Source organism: Oreochromis niloticus, linkage group LG15, assembly GCF_001858045.2.
Source record: "Oreochromis niloticus isolate F11D_XX linkage group LG15, O_niloticus_UMD_NMBU, whole genome shotgun sequence".
Classification (NCBI taxonomy): domain Eukaryota; kingdom Metazoa; phylum Chordata; class Actinopteri; order Cichliformes; family Cichlidae; genus Oreochromis; species Oreochromis niloticus.
Genome location: NC_031980.2, coordinates 20,862,546 through 20,880,200, shown reverse-complemented (window position 1 = coordinate 20,880,200; position 17,655 = coordinate 20,862,546). Strand labels below are relative to the sequence as shown.

Sequence of the window (17,655 nt, the reverse complement as noted above, 5' to 3'; positions counted from 1 at the left end):
TCTAAATGCCTTTTTAACACTTCTTCCTCTCTGAGTTGAAGCCAAGTTACACTTCTTTTCCTGTTCAAGCCCGCTGTTAAACCAACCTATGCCTTTATCACCACTCAGTGGTCTGTCTTTTGGAGGACTCCCACAGTTGCACCTCTGTAGCCTCAGCTTTGTCTGAACTCCTGCAGTTGTTCTCTCTGTTTAGCCAAATAGGTTCAAATGGACATATGGACACCAACATGGTCTCATGAAAGACACCTTAGGCTGGAATAGAAGTGATCACGATTGTTTTGGAAGTTAATCCTGATGGGATTGTTTGGAAAATAAGCAATTCCTTTAATATCTGTTAAAACGTTTCATTGAAAAAAAGAAAAATATCAACATGAACACCCACGAGATTAAGCTCAAATAGATAAAACAAAGGGAGTACTTCTTTATGCTGTTTTTGAAACAGTATGTATGTGTAGCTAGTGAATATTTAGTTTATTCTGGAACATTTAATAATACATTAATTACGGTGTCTTTATATAGCACATAATTCATTTACAGCATTTTGCGGCGCACTCACTGATACTCAACTGCCTGCGAGCATCTGCGGAAGAAAGAAAACGAAGATGGAGAAGTGTGCTTCTGTCTCGGCACACACACGAACACTCAGACGCACAACAAAAGGGAGCCCATCTGGAGGAGAGGGCAGAGCAGATAGCGAGGCAGTCCGACATGTTGCCGTGGCAACGCAGCAAGGGTGGGATGTAGCAGGGAGGGAGCCGCGGAGGGCGGAGGAAGAACGGAGGAAGAGGAGGGTAAGGTGAAACACTGTAGCATTCAACTGGCTGCTGACAAAGAGGATGATGATGATGACGATGATTCTTTGAGGTTCAGAGGAGGGTGAGGCATTTTAAAGAGGACAGCAATGAATTGTTTGGACTTCATTTTGCTTCTATAGAAAACACTGATTAATGATGAATTGTTGTGATTTAGTGTAATGGCTAAGCTCTTTTTTTAAACAAAACGAGCAATTACCTCAGTGTGGTTTGAATGCTCTGTCTGCTGTGACAACATTAAAACTGCTCTGCCACTATTGTCCCCGCTGAACAATGTTGGAGTGGCTGAATTGAGTGAAAAGGGACAAAGATAAGGGGGAGGATGATGATGTTGCTGAAGAGAGATTTAGGGGGGAGGGCAAAGAAAACAAAAGTAAAAGGGTTTGAGGAGGTGGAGACGGGCAGCAGAACTACTCTGCTGCTTTCTACATGATCGAGTTAATCAGTGTGAAGCAATTAATCCATTAACAGTTCGTCTATATTCTGGAGATCTGCCGCTCCTTTATTGCTTCATATTTAATCAAGCAAAACTGGAGGTTTAATGATGTGAATCAAATATAAAATATTTACAGCTTTTGCAATCTTACAAACAGTGAAATGAAAAGTTGTGATTAATCCTCTGGGGACTATGAGTGTCTCTACAAATTATCATGTAAATAATCTATTACCATTAAATATTAGTGATGGTAAACATTGAAAAACATTGAAATATATGGATAAAAATCAAATAATTTAATGTATATATACTATTTTTATTTTTTCTGATTCATTTTATTTATCCATTTTATTTTTTCTATGTAAGCAATGGTTACTTAAGATAAAGATAAAGAAAAATATCCATCTATCCATTTTCATTTACTTATCTATTTATTATTAAAGAAATTAAGATTTGAAATGATTACCTTACAGTGAGAAATATTGAAACTCGTATGTAGTGTTGCACTGATTTTGCATTCAGAAAAAAATAAATAAATAAAAAATAAGCAGATCATTCATCGTTGAAAAAAATGTGATGGTATTGCAGATTTTCATGATGATATATTTTAGACATCCTGACTGATATATAATACTGCACATTTGGAAACTCATATCCATTGTATATTATTTAATTTTTACAGAGAAAAAGGCTGAGTCAGTCAGGAGTTTATTGATTATGGGTGAGCTTGCACATCCTGAGATCCATAAATAAAAACCTGAAGCACAGAAGAACAGCAAGAACACAGGATATTGTAATGAATGAAGCAGCTCGTGCAGATACTAAGAAAGCTAAGAAAGGTTTAAGAAATGTTAAATCTTTCTTGTCATCAGTTGGATCTATCGCTCAAATGAATGAAAATTAAAATCCTTGGAGAAGAGATGAGCTCACAAACATTCATATTCAGGACAAATTCATCTGGTTTCACTAAAATCTGAACAATAGTCAGTTTCTGTGAAAAAGAAAAATTACCCGCAAACTGATCGATATGACACTGAGTTTAACCTCGAGCATAGTTTGGGGGAAGACTCATTTGGTGATCGTTGTATGCAAGTTTTACTAAAATCTGACTAATATACTTAGGAGGAATGCACGGATGGACACCTGGCACCTGATCTTGTACTGTAAATCTATCCATTTATATTCACAAACCTTAATAATATTTATTTTACAAGGCTACATCCAAACCAGTGTCAGCGTTCAGCTTTCAGTTTGGAGGGAGGTCATGTGAAGCAGTTTGTAAACTGAAAAATTGCTAGAAATTCTGTAGTATAGTAGTACAGCTCTTTGGTGTAGTTAATCAAATTTCAGTACAACTTGAATATTTGTCTTTTCAGCTGCATTTTTGCTGAGCTTTTTAGAGATCACATAATCATCTCCCATGAAGATGAATGAAGTGTCAGAAATAGGATCATATATAGTGAGATAGTAATGTAGACATAACTGATGACAGACATATAAAAAGCCTGACAGGAATATATAGAAGACACTTTCTAATCTGGTTAAATTAAAGAAAATCAGAAGATTTAAGAATAGAAGGATGGTGGCGCGCGGCTTTGTTGTGCATTGCTGTGATGCACTTTGTGTGTGGAGAGAAAGCTGCTACTTCATTTGGCTTTAATTATTTAATGGAAGCGGAATCTCATTACGCTTTCTGCTAAAAACACAAAATGAGCGCAACCATTGGATTTCCCACCAGCATCCAAACAAACTGTGGGATGGACAAAATCGAAATAACGCAGTCCTTCCAGCTGATCTGTCAGTAAATCTGAGCCAAGTCCCGCACACAGACAGAATTTCACTGTTTTTCACATCATTTTTAGGATATTAAAGCTAAACGCTGCATCCTTGAATGCAGGTTAAACACATGAAGCTGCGAGATTGAGTCCACTGACTGTCAGCGACTGCACAGTCGGTTAACCATCAGATTCAGGACTGCTCATTCATTACAGTGAGTGGCAGGTAGTTGATCTGAGGTCAGATGGCATCAGACTGTGACAGATCACGTTAACGAGGCGATTCACAAATCTCAACCTCAGGAACAAGACAGCATGAGAAGCTGCTGCAGTCCACAGTACGATACAACATGTTACACTCATGACACAGAAATATAAATCAAATATATATCAAATATAAATGTCAGTGTAGAAAATAAAATAAAATCTGTCAAAAAGATGAAGAGCTAAGAAAATATCATTTCTTTCTTTAGTGGTAGTGTGTCCACCACTAAATATGGTAGACACACTTTCACTACTGCGTAATATTTTGTATTTAAAAAAGATTAAACTGCTTTTATTAAATAATTAATGTTTTTCTTGTTTTATTTTAAGATTTTTCAATGTTCCTCTGTTTTTTAACCTGCCTTAATAATCTGTAAAGTCATTTGTATGACTGTTCTTGAACAGTTTTTTCATGTAAAACCTGTTCATATATTACTTAAATCATACTTTTGAGAAGAACACCCTTAAAGAACGTACCTCACAGCTCTAATCCCTCTGTAACATTGTAATCCTGGAGGATTATGTCAGGATGGGTTTGAATCCCATTTTGCACACACTTTATTACCTCCTGTGTTTCTTAGGACACTTGAATGTAATCTAATTTACACATAAAGAAATGTAAGTGGAAGATAGCGTTTCACACAGTCGAGTAAATCAGTCATGAACTGTGCTGTATGTACTTATAGGCATAGGAACACAAATCCCAAAGAGCACCATCTGTCTGCAGCAAACAATGAAGCAGCACATTAAACAAAGACTGCAGAGAAGTTCATCTTAAGGACACAAACCCTGTTGCATCAGATACTAACTCAAAACTCTTGCCCCATTGACTCTGTTCTGACATAAATCGGTAAGCAGGGCAAAAAAATGAAAAAATTAAAAAAAACACAACTGGAAGGATTTTTTTTCTAGTGGTGTAAGAAAAAAGATGGTAGAAGACACGCAACATAAGATCTACAATCACTGAAGAAGATATTTCACACATTTATTCCACATAAGTCTAAACCTTAAGTTTAGACTTCAAAATCTGCAAACCACAATGACAAGAAATCTCAGAGACTTACAGCCATGCTTCTTTAAATGTGTCCATTATATCAATTTTCTGCTGTTTTTGTTTCCTTTATTGTGTTATGCTTTTTGTGCACATAAAACATTTTGCAAAGTTTGTATAAAAGGAGATACTCACTGTCTAACTGCTACTGAACTGCCTGAGATGCGCTGTTTTAGGATCCAGGCTTTTTTCTATAACAGGTTTGATTCTCAACCAGCAGCTAGTTTGGTGCGCCTTCAAATGAGCCACTGCCTTGCTCATATTTTCATCATGTTTGAGTTTTAACTGATGGCTCTTAAAGGGCTGTTCTTTGATTTAAGATCATACCACTGCCAAATCTAGAATGAATCCCATTCATTTCCACCTGAAGGTACCAAAAAGCTGGTCTGAACACAGCATCACCCAAAAAATGCCAAAAGTTGGGACCAACTGTGGGTGGAAAAGAGGTATTACGTGTTACATAAACAGCAACTAATGTCTGACAGGTCAGCTGACCAAACTTTTTAGAAGGGAAAGACAGGAGCAGATAAAAAGGATGTGCTGCATCAGAGCTCCACATGAGTACACTGATGCACTGCCACTTTCTTGGGTTTAAACTACTGCAGCAGCATCGTGTCTTATGTCAACACGGTGAGCCTATGAACCAAAGTGAAGTTGTTTAGCGATGCTGTGCCACATTTGGCAAAAAACCAAACACAGCATATCAACACAAACACCTCATACCAGCTGCCAATCACAGCACAGCCAACTATGACATCCTCTGTATGCTAAAGTATTCTAGAGTGAAATATGAGGTCATCTGTCAGGCAGCTAAAGCTTGGCCCAAACTGAGTTGTGAAACAGGACAATGATCTCAAGGAAACCAACTAATTTTCAACAGGAAGGTTAAAAAAGAAAAGAATGAAGGTGTTGCAAAGGTTCAGTCAAAATCTAGACCTCAACCCAAATGAAATGCTTGATGAAAGCTGTGTAAACAAATGCCCATAAACAATGATGTGAAACACTGATAAAGTCATGCAGAGCACAGTTACTTCAAATTATTCCTGCTAACAGTGGATCTACATGTTAATGAATGTGGGTATACTTCATTTCTTACAGCCATCCATAGAACACCATAAAGGCTTATAATTTTGTTTACATTCATCAATTAAAGAGATAGGCTGTCTTAATCATTGGACAGAAGTGGAAACATAATAGCTGAAAGGACAGTATACACATTGGTTTAGGTTTTTTTTTTTTTGTTGAAAAGAAAAAAACAGGAGCATTATTAATTAGCTAACTTAACGGTTATAGCTTTAGGCTAAGAAAATATAAATCTCCAGTCAAAGACCCAGCAGGGGGTCAACTTAAGCCTGGAACGTGGCTTGTAAAGAACTGGCAGAAACCTTGGATTTGCTGATCATATTTGTGCAGGCATGCTGATAAATCCTTAATGGCTAGCATGATCCTCCACACAATCATAACAAAACAGAGAATATGTTGTTTATTCTCTTTAACAGTCTGTGATAATGGGTCATGGAGTAAGACAGAATAAATGACCCCATCACTATCTCTGTCTCCCCATATTTCCTGTGTGCGTCTTGGATTTACACTTACAGGCAAAAATAATAAAAACATAAAAATAAAAGCCCAAAAGATAATCCTCAGAAAAACACAATCAGTCGTGTATTTGCGGATATAAAAACGAACACAGAGCCCTCGAGGGGGCCCCAGCAGGGATCCAGACTTGCTTCTTCTGTGATCTGTTCACAATACTGAGCTACAAATTCCGATCCCACTGCATGTGGCCTACATGCTATTTCCTTAAAACTAACACTATCAGGGTTGCCATGACAAACTTTAAACCACAAACGAGGCAGTTTGAGCACCAATTCAAGAATGTCAAATTAGCGTATTTTGGGATGGTTAAGATTATTTATCCACCAAAAGGCAAACTCAACTGTCAAGCTCAATTTGAATTAATTTCAGGCTAAGTGGAATTGATTTGCCGTAGTTACATATTCAGCCTGTTTTTCAGCTGATAGGAAGAAAGTGTGGAACATGCAGTGAATTGTGGTCACAGCACTACTGAAAACCATGCAAGAAAAACAAGAGATTAACCAAAACCAAAAATAAACAAACGTTCACCCCTTTTGGTTTTGAGATTGATAACAGCTCCTCTAGAAAACTAATGATACTGCATGCTTGTAGCTGCTTTTACATGTCTCGTTGGTGTCAGTTCATATCGACATCAGAAAATTCTGCAGAACGACTGAAAAGTCTTTAGAAACAAAGAGAAACATGGACAGCAGCATATAAAGTTGCTGATGGGCAGAAAAGTTTAACTCAGGGATGCATTTGGTGTAAATCAGCCTGAAACTACTTCAAATTCTCACACCCAAAAAAACTCTGTACATTAGTGTGAGTCAGCTGCTTTCAGTGCACTTGATGGTTTAAAGATTCACAACCAAACCTGCTCAGACTGAAGTGACTCACCGACTGTTTTCAGATCTTTCTCTGAGTGTGTGGGAATGATTCAGGCTTAATTCTACTGTACAGAGGCTGAAATGCAATATTTAATGCACTTGCTAGATGTTTATTTGGTTTAAAAATTATTATTTGGGGAAAATTGTGCCACTAATGCAATTTATATGCACCTAATTTGCAGCCAGATCCCTTATTAGCTTTTGAATTCGGGTTCATTTAAAAGGCCCTCTGCCCCGAGTATACTGGAGTCTTCTGACTTTTAAACAAGAAAAGTACGTCGTTCAGGTTTAAAATAGGGGTACGTGTATTCTCCTTATTCTCATTTAGCAAATTTTTTTAAAAAAGAGAAAACTACATTTGTAGGGTCCTATGTATTTTTAGCTGTGAATTAATACATATTTGGGGCTCTAATGAATATTCAACACACCAGGACAGCGTTTGTTTGTGTGACTGAGTCAAAACAAACAATGTTATTCAGGAACATATTAAGGTGGCACAATGATGGATTTTTTAATATTGTTTAGGCGTTAATGTAGCTCAGTGGGACAAAGAAATAAAGCATATGAGGCATGGGACACATGCACAAACACAATAACTGTTAGTAGGATACATTGGTACTTTATGGCATTTGTGGTAATTAAAAAAAAAATGCTGACAATAGGAAATTACAGGCCATAGGCCATCAGAAATTATATTCTTCTCTTCACATCCTGAGAAAAATAAGACTGAATTGATCACCACAGGCGTTTTGATTTCAGTGTCTTGTTTTTCTTTTTGCATTTTATTTCTCAATGTAAATCCAATTAAACCAACTTATCACACCTATTTTCTTTGTTTTCTGCACAAAGCGACGAGCAGTTAGGAATGACTCAGGGCTCAGCCAATAGCTCCCATAAATAATTCAGGCTCTAATCTGTGTCTGGAGAGCCGTCAGAAATGTGTTATGTATGGACTCGTCACAGCACTGGCTTGAGTCTACAGTTATTTCCTCCGTTTGAAAAAAGGGAGAACATACCAACATACCACATCGACTGTGTGCTGACAGCACAAAACTAATGTTTACAGAAAGTGGAGGAGGTGGAAAGGAGCATCAAAGTATCCAGAAATGCACTTTGCTAATGTCTTTGTCTTTGTGGGGATTAGTAGAATTGTGACTTTAGGGATGCATAGTTCAGTCTCTTCTAAGAAAAATTGCTGATTAGTTTGCAAAATAGCACGATTGTATTTTGCCAACTAGTGACAATAAGACTAATCACCTAGATTTAGACCAATGAGAATTTGGTCAGATGGAAGTATGTTGACCAAACAACTGACCAGTGAACCCTGAGACTATCTCTAACACATAATTCATAAGAAAAGGCAAAGGGTTGATGATAATTAATTAATTGTATACATTTTAATAAATAAAAAATGTGTATAATTCTGTATAATTTGGTACAAAGCCATGATATTACCATTACCAGACTATTGCAACCCTAACCACCCTAATTTACAGGTAAATACACACAACAGTTACAAAAAATGCTTTTAGGTATGTAAACAGAGCTTCACAATGTAGCAGAAAGTTGATTTAAGTGACTTTGAATCTAGTATAGACCTGCTCCCAGGTGGGCTGGACTGACTATTTCAGAAAATGCTGATCTGCTGGGATTTTTGCGTACGAAAACATATCCAGTGAAGCGGCAGTTCTTTTCGAGAAAATGCCTTGCTGATGCCAGAGGTCAGAGGAGAATGTTCAGACTGCTTTAAGCTGATAAGAGGGCAACAGTAACTCAAATAACCACTCATCACAACCAGAAGAGCATCTTTTAACACACAACACATCAAACCTCGCAGCAGATGGGCTACAGCAGTAAAGTCCACACCATCACACCTATCAGTTATCAACAGGAAACTCAAGCTGCAATTTGCACTGGATAAGAGAAGCTTGGAAAAACATTGTCTGGTCTGACGAGTCTTGATTTTTGCTGTGACATTTGGATGGTAGTCAGACTGTGGTCTAAACAACATGAAAGCATGGAGCCATCCTGGATCTTGGTACATTTTGGGCCCTTTGCACCACCTGAGCATTGTTTAAATGTCACAGCCTACCTCAGTATTTTTGCTGACTGTTTCCATCCCCTTCTGACCACACTGTACCCATCTTATGACAGCTGCTTTCAGCAGGATAACACAACATGTCATAAAGGTCAGATCATCTCAAACTGGTTGTGCCTGACAATGAGTTTGCTGTACTCAAATGGCCTCCACTGTCACTAGATCTCAATCCAACTGAGCACATTTGGGGTTTGGTGAAATGGGAGATTCACATTGTGGATGTGCAGCCAGCGTTAGTGTGGCTCAACACCTTGTTGAATCTATGCCATGAAGAATTGAAGCAGATCTGGGAAGGTGAACTTAACAAACTGTCTACTGAGTGTAAATTATACAGTGAGAATTTCATGTTTCTGATCAATGTTTCCTTTCATTATTTGAAAGAAAATCTTCTGTTTTCGGCTTGTTTTTCCAGAATATCAGAAGCACTGGTTCAATGATTCAAAATGTAGCTGCGAAAAGACACCAGTCATTACAGTGCTGGATGATTTCTACATATTATTCCTCTCTGAAGTGAAACACATATATTATCATCATGCTCAAACCCTTAAAATCACAGGTAACACGAACAACAAGTCTCCCGTGGACCAAACAACAACAGCTGTTGCTATAGAGGCTTTTTACACAGTACCAACTACAAAGGTAAGGTAATTTGATAACCGTCATTACCGCTCAAACTTCTTTATATTCAAAAGACGGTTCGATGCAGGTCCTGTTTATCAGCAGCAACATTAGATTTTTGGAAGGTAGATACTCTGCTCTCACAGAGGTGCACGGAAATCTTCTGTCGTACTTGTTTTACCCTCAAGAAATTTGCAAGAAAAAAACACAGGATGCAAATTAAGTGTAAAATTCAAACGATGCAGCTGTGACACTTTGGTATCCATCACAGACATATCAGGTAATTTCTCAGACCACGCTGCGTCTCACTCAACACTTCCCTCAAGAAACACTTCCCCTTAGATTTCACTTTGACTAATGGGGCTCAACACAAATTGGCAGATGATTCACAGGGATGTCGAGAAAGCAATAACAACCTCCCTTATCCATGTGCGTATACACACACACACACACACACACACACACACACACAAATGTTTCCAAGACTTCAGAGAACATTACATTGACTTTCATTCAGTTCATTCAGAAGTAACTCTTACTTACCAACCATACCCATATTACCCTTTGTCCTAACCTTATCTTAAAACTTTGATGTATGTTATGGGGTCTTTGTCCACATGAAGAAGACAAATCCCCTAATGTGACTACAGACAGATTTATGTCACCACAACATGAGTAATTCTCACCCAAACACAGCAATAAGCAAGACCTTTCCTCTCGGGTTTGGCTAGTGACACGAGGACAGCGCTATATGCTGCCTGTGAGTCTTTTCTCCCGTAACCTATTTCAGTATAACGTTAAAGGTCTTCGTGACGGCTGAAAAAAATCCTAACTATACTAATATAAACGTCATATCTCACTTCATTTCTCTGTTTACACGATAAAAGCTGGAATACCATCTCTTATTAGCAAACTGACAACCAGTAAAAATCACTTTTTTTTTTACATCATCTACCTGCCAAATGAGGCTTGAAAAAAAGAAGAAGAAGAAGAAGAAATACCCAGCAGTGAGTAATCAAAATGGAAATGTCATTATTTTTTTCCTCATGCGCTGTAAAGAAGCTCACAGCTTTAACACGGTGCTTGACTTGTTCCTAAGTGGAACATTTCGACGGCAGAGAGGATGATGGAAAGAGAGCTGGAGGTTTGTTCCGGTGCTGTAGTAAAATCAAAAATAGTCCTTTAGAGATGAGTAAAGCTTACGATTTTACAGAAGAGGGAAAATAAAGTTGGTCAGGGACAAGACTGTAATTGTAGAAGCTTAGAATATAAGATATCTATCTTATTTACTATGTTAATCGATGTATAAGTTGGTAAGTTTTCGCTCTAGTGTCAAATATATTCAGGAAATAAGAATAATTTGCCATTAACATATTAGGACATTCGATATGATTGTAAACTGTGAAACGAAATGAAACTAAAGCCTTTCATACAGGATTTAAGAACAATCCTGGTTCAGAATCAAATAAATCATTTTCATGTTTTGGGATGCAAACACAGCTCTGGATTCAGAGTCAAATCTAACCCAGCTCCTTACCTGCAGTCCCTCGATAGCCAGCCGCAGCATGCTGGGAGTCAGTTTGGACGCCTGCTTGAAGGTGAAGTTACTCCAGTCAATGATGAGGATGAAGCCGTTGACTTGCAGCTCGGGATCTTCTATCATAGATTCCAATGACAGCAAGATAGCCCTCAGTATGTCCACAAACGTGTATCTGAGAACAACGTAAGATAGCTTTTAATTTAACAAAATAGCAGAACAGATTTGACAGTGATGAACAGAAATGAAAAAAGTATATATATATATTGAGGGTTTGACGAGCTAAGGAGATGAAGGACATTTGTAAAGTTAAAAGTTGAAAATATCAAACTTTTCCCAGCTACACTTTCTCAAATTCGAGGATTTATTGCGGCAGTTGATTGCAAGATAAAAAAATCTCTGGCTTGAGTTCTGATTAGACGGGTCAACACTGAGGACATCAAACTGGCTCATGACAAACTTTGATAAAGCCTTTGACATTTGCTAACATTGACTAAAGAATTTATTAAATAAAAAATGTTACCTGAATCAGTTAAAAGAAATCATTAGCAGTGTCCCCAGACAAGAGTGCTGAACTGCCCTCATATCATAAATCTCATGAGCTGTAGACAGTATCTCTAAGTCAGCCTGACACAACTTTGTCAGTAAAATTTATTGATAACCCTCGCTCAATTTAATTTGGTCATGAATTCATTATAGGTCTTTAGTTCCTTTGTGCCACAAAATGGTTGTGAAAAAGCTCAAATGTATCTGCTGGGTGTTTTTTGGCACATTTTAATTGCTGTCATTGGTGACTGTGTGGTCCCTGGTGCTACTTTAGTCCATCCCTGTGGGTTTTCATCCAGCTGATACCGCAGATGCTTCACGTACCTATTTAACACTCGTGCTTTTTTTTTTCCTGTTTGTTGTTGCCCTTCATTATCTTATCTCCCTCTTCATCTTTCTCTGCTTCCTTATCAAGAAACCTATTGCCTTCGACTACAGATAATGTACTTTTTAATTAGCTTATCTGGCACCAAAACAGACGTCCTTCTTCATAATTGTGGGCACAAGTTGAGGCGTCTACTAGTTGAGTCTACTACTAATATATCCAAAATATCCAACATAGCTTTTAAGTCTTTCTAAACTGCACTGGACAGAAACAAAAGCATAAGATGAAACACCCGGACAGATTTCACAAACTGATTCATGTTCAGAGAGGAGGGATCAGTCATTTATTTCACATGATCTTATGAATGCAGTTAAATCTTGCAAACTTTTTCTACTTGACACCACACTAAAACAGAAAGATTTTATCACACTATGTGTAGTTTATGTGATCAAAGTCATGCCAAAGCAAGCTAGATCTAGAGATAAATCTGTCGGGTTATTGTTATTTCCTTTTTTTTATTAGATACACGGTAAATTATTTGTTGTGTAATCAGACATATGGAACAGATGGTGGACGTCTCTACAGATTCTGGTTATATCCAAACAATAAACAAGCCCAATTCTATATTAAAGCCAAACAAACTGCAACTTCCAGCTTTAATATGAGTCAAGTTTCTAGCCTTGAACCAGTCTGGCTCAGTCTGTGCTGTTATTTATGAGACAGTAAAGCACTAGACTCTGTGAATGAATAGTGACAGTAATACAGAGTAATGAAAAAAATAGCAAAAAACCCCCACAAAGGCAGTCTGCAGATTCATCCCTAAAATGTTGAGGAAATGTCATTTGAGCACTTAATTTTACATTAATTTGCTATTTTATTGACTTAAATTGTAAAGATATAAACACAGAGTAATGAGGGGTATCTAACAGCTCCTATGTTACTGAATAAGTACTCTGGCTCCACTTTATCTAAAGCGTAAACATTAGTATCTAAAGCCTAAAGTGCTTTGAGTGCTCCGGTAGAGTAGAAAAGCGCGATATAAGAGCCAGTCCATTTACCATGTACTATTTAAACCTGTTATTATCTGATAGTCGTAATTACAAAGATTTTCCCCTGAAATAAGCCACAGTGGGTGAATAAGCCAGAACCTGAAAGGTCTTGAGATGATTTACAGTATAGGACACATGAAGGCATTAGATGAATACAGGATGTGACAAACACGTGCACGAAACCAACATTTCATTCCAAGGCGTCATAAGATAACGAGACAAGGCCCCAGAACACGAGACGTGGGTGTTGTTTTCTGGGTTTAATCTGGTCAACCAGCCATTAAAAAGCCTTCTAAACTTATTTGGAAAGTGAAAAGTGAAAAAAATTATATTTTATGGCTTTTGCAAAAAACTGAATTCAATTCATGGTTACCCACTCTGTAATTTTCTGTTGATTATACCGAAGGTCTGAATGGTTTGCAAGGACTAAACTAACATTGGGTTAAATTTGGTTTAGAAAATGACCATTTTGTAGACATACAGATCACACCTAGCCTTTTTTTTTTTTCAAATAAGCAAACTTTAAAAAATATATATATTACCGGGCCCGAGGAACAGTTATGCAGTTGCTTGCACCGCAACCTTATGCTAGGGTTTAAATCTGCTGAGGAGATTGCAGAGGTACTGACTGATGTCCCATTTTAAACAAATTTAGATGTAAACATTTTTTGTGGCCATTTCAACAAAGTGAGAAAATGCCTTTAAAAACTAATTTCACTATTTTTCAGACACCTATAAACGTTGTTTTGGTTTCTGTTAAACCGCTTTTTACTGGATGGGAAGGTTCTACTTTACAATCATGCAAACATGCTGAATGTATTCACTGTTTACTTTGAACATATTAATAGTATGCTAACTTTGTTACTTAGCAATAAATGCAACAGAGGGTGTATAAATCTTATTTCAGCCAAAGACATTTAAAAATAACACTGATCAGAGTAACTTTAGTTTACTGTCTGACATTATTTGGTCATAAACCAAAGTAAACTGCAATCTGCCAGTGTTGTGTCTACAAAATAAAGTTTTGATCACCAAATTGAAATTAATTTGAAAACAGTTCATCCTAAGGGAGACATACAGTCATGTCTTTCATTGCCTGCTAAGCTATTACAGTTCAGTTTTTTTAATAGTTGTTTGGATATTTAAGTCTGGGACAAAATTGTAGACCAGGTGACCAAGGGATAGAGCCATTTCCCCAGGTTGGGTAAAAAGACTAAAAACCATGCAGCCAGACTTGAAAATATTTGACATTGTGTCTGAAATAAATTATAAATAAGTACAAACTGTACTACTGTACACCCTCCTGCCTGTCCACAGACCTCTGGTGTGAGGCTGTGCTTTGTGATTTGGGATAGGCTACCTGTCAGTCCTCATTAAAAAAAAAAAAAAGCGTTAAGCTTCATCATCACACTGCAGACAGTGTGCTGTGACCGGACACAGCCCAGACAGCACCTTTGGGATGAACTGGAATGCTGACCCTGTGCCAATTAGTCCAACATCAGTGGGCCACCTCACTAAATGTCCTCCCATCAAATCCTTGCCAGGAAATGAGCTCAGCATTTACACAGTGTATGGGTGATATATCTGGATATTTAGCTACATGTGTTTTTATTATTTTGGCTTTCCTACTTTTATTTTAATATTTCCATAAAGATTAATCAGCTGGTACAAGAGTTCTTGTAGTTTCCTGGAAACAACGGCTGCGTGGTGCTGAATAGACAGTTCCATAAACCAGTCTCCACTTTATAAATATTAAAACACTGATTTCTACTCTCCAAAAGCCCTTTTTTCTTCTCATTAATAAAAACTCCCCTTTGTTACCTGCTCTGGTCCCAGTTGGCAGCGAACAGGACCAATATTTTCCTGCCATATCTGTCCAGATTGGAGAGCACGCCAGGGAAACCATCCTTCAGGGCCTGCTTAATGCCCGGGTCAGTTGCTTTCAAGTTCTTGAACATGTCCAGGTTTTGCTGTCTGTACTCAAAATACTGTGCCAGCAGCCGGAACGCCTCGAAGTGATTGAATTTCCTGGCTCGGAGGAATCTGAGGATAAACGCATCGTCTGTCCTGAGGAACCCGATGTCCGGTCTGGTGATGATCATGTCCCTGACCTCCTGGATGTCCTGGTGTAAAGTCTCAGGGTTTTCTTTCAGCTCTACCTTGGCCTTCTCCAGTGTCTCTGGAGACAAACCAGCCTGTAAGTGAGTCATCTTTTGCAACAGCTGTCCCTCCACGGGGGATCACACCACACCAGCTTCCAATGAAACACCAGTACAAATGGTTACCCCCCGAGCAGCAACAGGGTAAGAAAGTATGCTGAAGTGTTTTCTTCACGCTTTCCTGATCAGTAGCTGACTTCAGATGGAGGCCTGCTGCTCTGTAGACGTAATCCACCCTGAACTGGCACACACGCAGCTGCTATGATGCTCCTGTGATGCATAATCAACATATGGGCCATTCACTTTTTGCGCACAGAAAAAATTCAGTTCCACCACAAAGAATTCAACTTTATCACAATTTCCCACCATGTATATCATGAATCAGGTCCTCCAGCCTTCAGGCGGTACATCCAACCTGCTGATCCGGGCGGCCTGAGCTCGGAGTCGACAGACAGCCGCTTCCCTCCATGTCAGAGCCTCTCCTCTCTTTTTCTCTCTTTCTGTGGCACAATGACGACGACAGCATCACCGACTCCCCGGCGTCGCTCGCGGCGGCCAGGCAATGCGGCACGACCCTGCAGCAACCTGCTATATCATCATCATCATCATCATCCCTCCGCCTTCACAACGCATCTCCATCCGCCGACCGACCAATGCTGGTGCTGGTGCTACTGGTGGTGCCGCCGACGGCTTCGCCACAGTCCAATCGAAGCAGATTTGGTCGCTTTTTCTGCGTTTACATCCCAGTTTTACTGATCTCCGCTGCTCGTCCACATAACCCAAAAACTGGGTGTGAATTTATTTTTCTAATAATGTTCAACAAAGCCCCAAAAGAGGGAATCCAGCAGCACAGGTGTCCCGCAAGGTTTTGTTCCCCTCCTGCCTCCGTTTCTGGGGGGTTTTGGAAAGGGGTGGGGTAGATGTGTGCGTGTGGGGGGATTGCCGTCTCCGCTCCGCCTGCTGCTGTTGCTGCTGCCGTCTGTTCGCCGGGAAAGTGACTGACAACAAGAGTCTGTGATCCGGTCGGTGCACGGTCACCACCGGCGGGGGGAAGGGGGAAAGGGGTGGGGGTAGAGTGTAAGATGGAAAGACAACAGATGCAACGAGGAACGAAGGGAGGGGAGAGAGGGCCAGGTGGCAAAGAGATGGAGAATAGCTGTAAAAAAGGGTGCTGAATGGAGGAGAGAGCAGGCAACTCAAATGAACGGGTGTAGGGCAATAAGATGAAGGTAAATGCTGAAGACAGGGAGGGGTTCTGGGCTTTGGAGGCCCGACGCAAAGTTGGGGACCTCTATGTCACCCTCTTCTTTCTCTGTATCACCTTAAAGAACCGTTTGTGTGCAGGTTTTAGTTCTGAAATTATGCGCAGGTTAACTTTAATTTGAATTTAACTTTAAATTTAATGCAATTTTTGATAAAGAAAATAGTAGAAAATATTCTGTAGCTTTGTATTTTGTATATTTCACCCTGTCCTGGGTTCTTGCTTATCTGTATTTTCTGTACATTTTATCTCCATACTGTATATCACACATGTTCTAAAGCTTTCCAAACATTTTTTATAAAAGTGTTTGATATTTCATTTACATTTCATATGAAATCAATGCAAGTCTTAATGTAATTTATTAAATATCTTAAATAAAATATGCATTCTCTCATTAAATGCTATTTGGAAGAATGTAACCTCGTCCATGGGTTATTTAAATTCCCCCAAAACATCAAAGAATTGACCTACAAACCCTCCCATCTGTTCATGGTGTAGTTTGAATTTGTAGACAAGTTGCATTTCAGAGTTATGTGTTATCTACAGCAGAAAATAAGAATGACAGTGCATCAAATATAAAATCTGTTAGTGTCATGAGGATAAAGGAAGAGATCATGCTAAAACTGGCAACATGAAGGCAAACAGCAGGCTTTTCCACTGAAACAACCAGCTTCTAAGTAAAAAATGGTTTAGCATGAGTTCAGTAATTTATTTCCCCTTTTGTTCTGATCATTTCTGGCTTTTTTCTGCCATCTTACATGAAATGCATTAAATTCTTCCTGCAGAAGAATTTATGGCACCATCAACTGCCTCATTAACTCAAAATATCACTCACATAAGAGCTTGTTTTAGTCGGTTTTTAACATATTCTTTTGTAGGTTCATGTCTGCCTGGGGGAGGTCTCCCACTAGAATAAAGCAACAAGGAGCTGGACGAAGGGAAAGAGGAAGGTGTTAGTTAGAAAGATGCAAGAATGGACAAATTATGAATTATTATGTTACTTATTTATTACTTATGTAGTAAAACAGGGCATATAGTACACAGGTGTTTGTTGTTTTATGACTGAAATGCTGTTGATAGTTATAATAGTAAGCTAGAGGGTTGTATGGGGGAAGGGGAGTGCAAATGAATAGATGAATGTGGAGAGTGAAGTTGGGTGGGGGTGGGGGGGGTGACACCTGCTCAGTGCTGACCAGACAGCTGCACTTTAACAAGCTGAATTAATTTCTATTGTATCTGCCTGCTTGTCTCTCTGCTGG

General features: G+C 38.7%; 1 protein-coding gene across 2 annotated transcripts in view; it reads right to left on the bottom strand.

The window, feature by feature from the left end:
* The window catches only part of clvs2 (clavesin 2), a 47,542-nt gene extending 31,378 nt beyond the window's left edge, over window positions 1–16,164 (bottom strand). Inside the window, exons 1-3 of one of the 2 annotated variants that reach the window (XM_005463306.4) lie at window positions 15,502–16,164; window positions 14,798–15,405; window positions 11,057–11,231 (exon numbers count right to left, since the gene is read on the bottom strand). In XM_005463306.4, the coding sequence (XP_005463363.1) occupies window positions 11,057–11,231; window positions 14,798–15,186 (564 nt within the window). In that variant the 5' untranslated portion in view covers window positions 15,187–15,405; window positions 15,502–16,164. Of the gene's footprint in view, window positions 1–11,056; window positions 11,232–14,797 lie in introns of both variants that reach the window. The other variant, XM_003458334.5, reaches the window with a different exon arrangement.
* Between the last annotated feature and the right edge of the window lie 1,491 nt (window positions 16,165–17,655).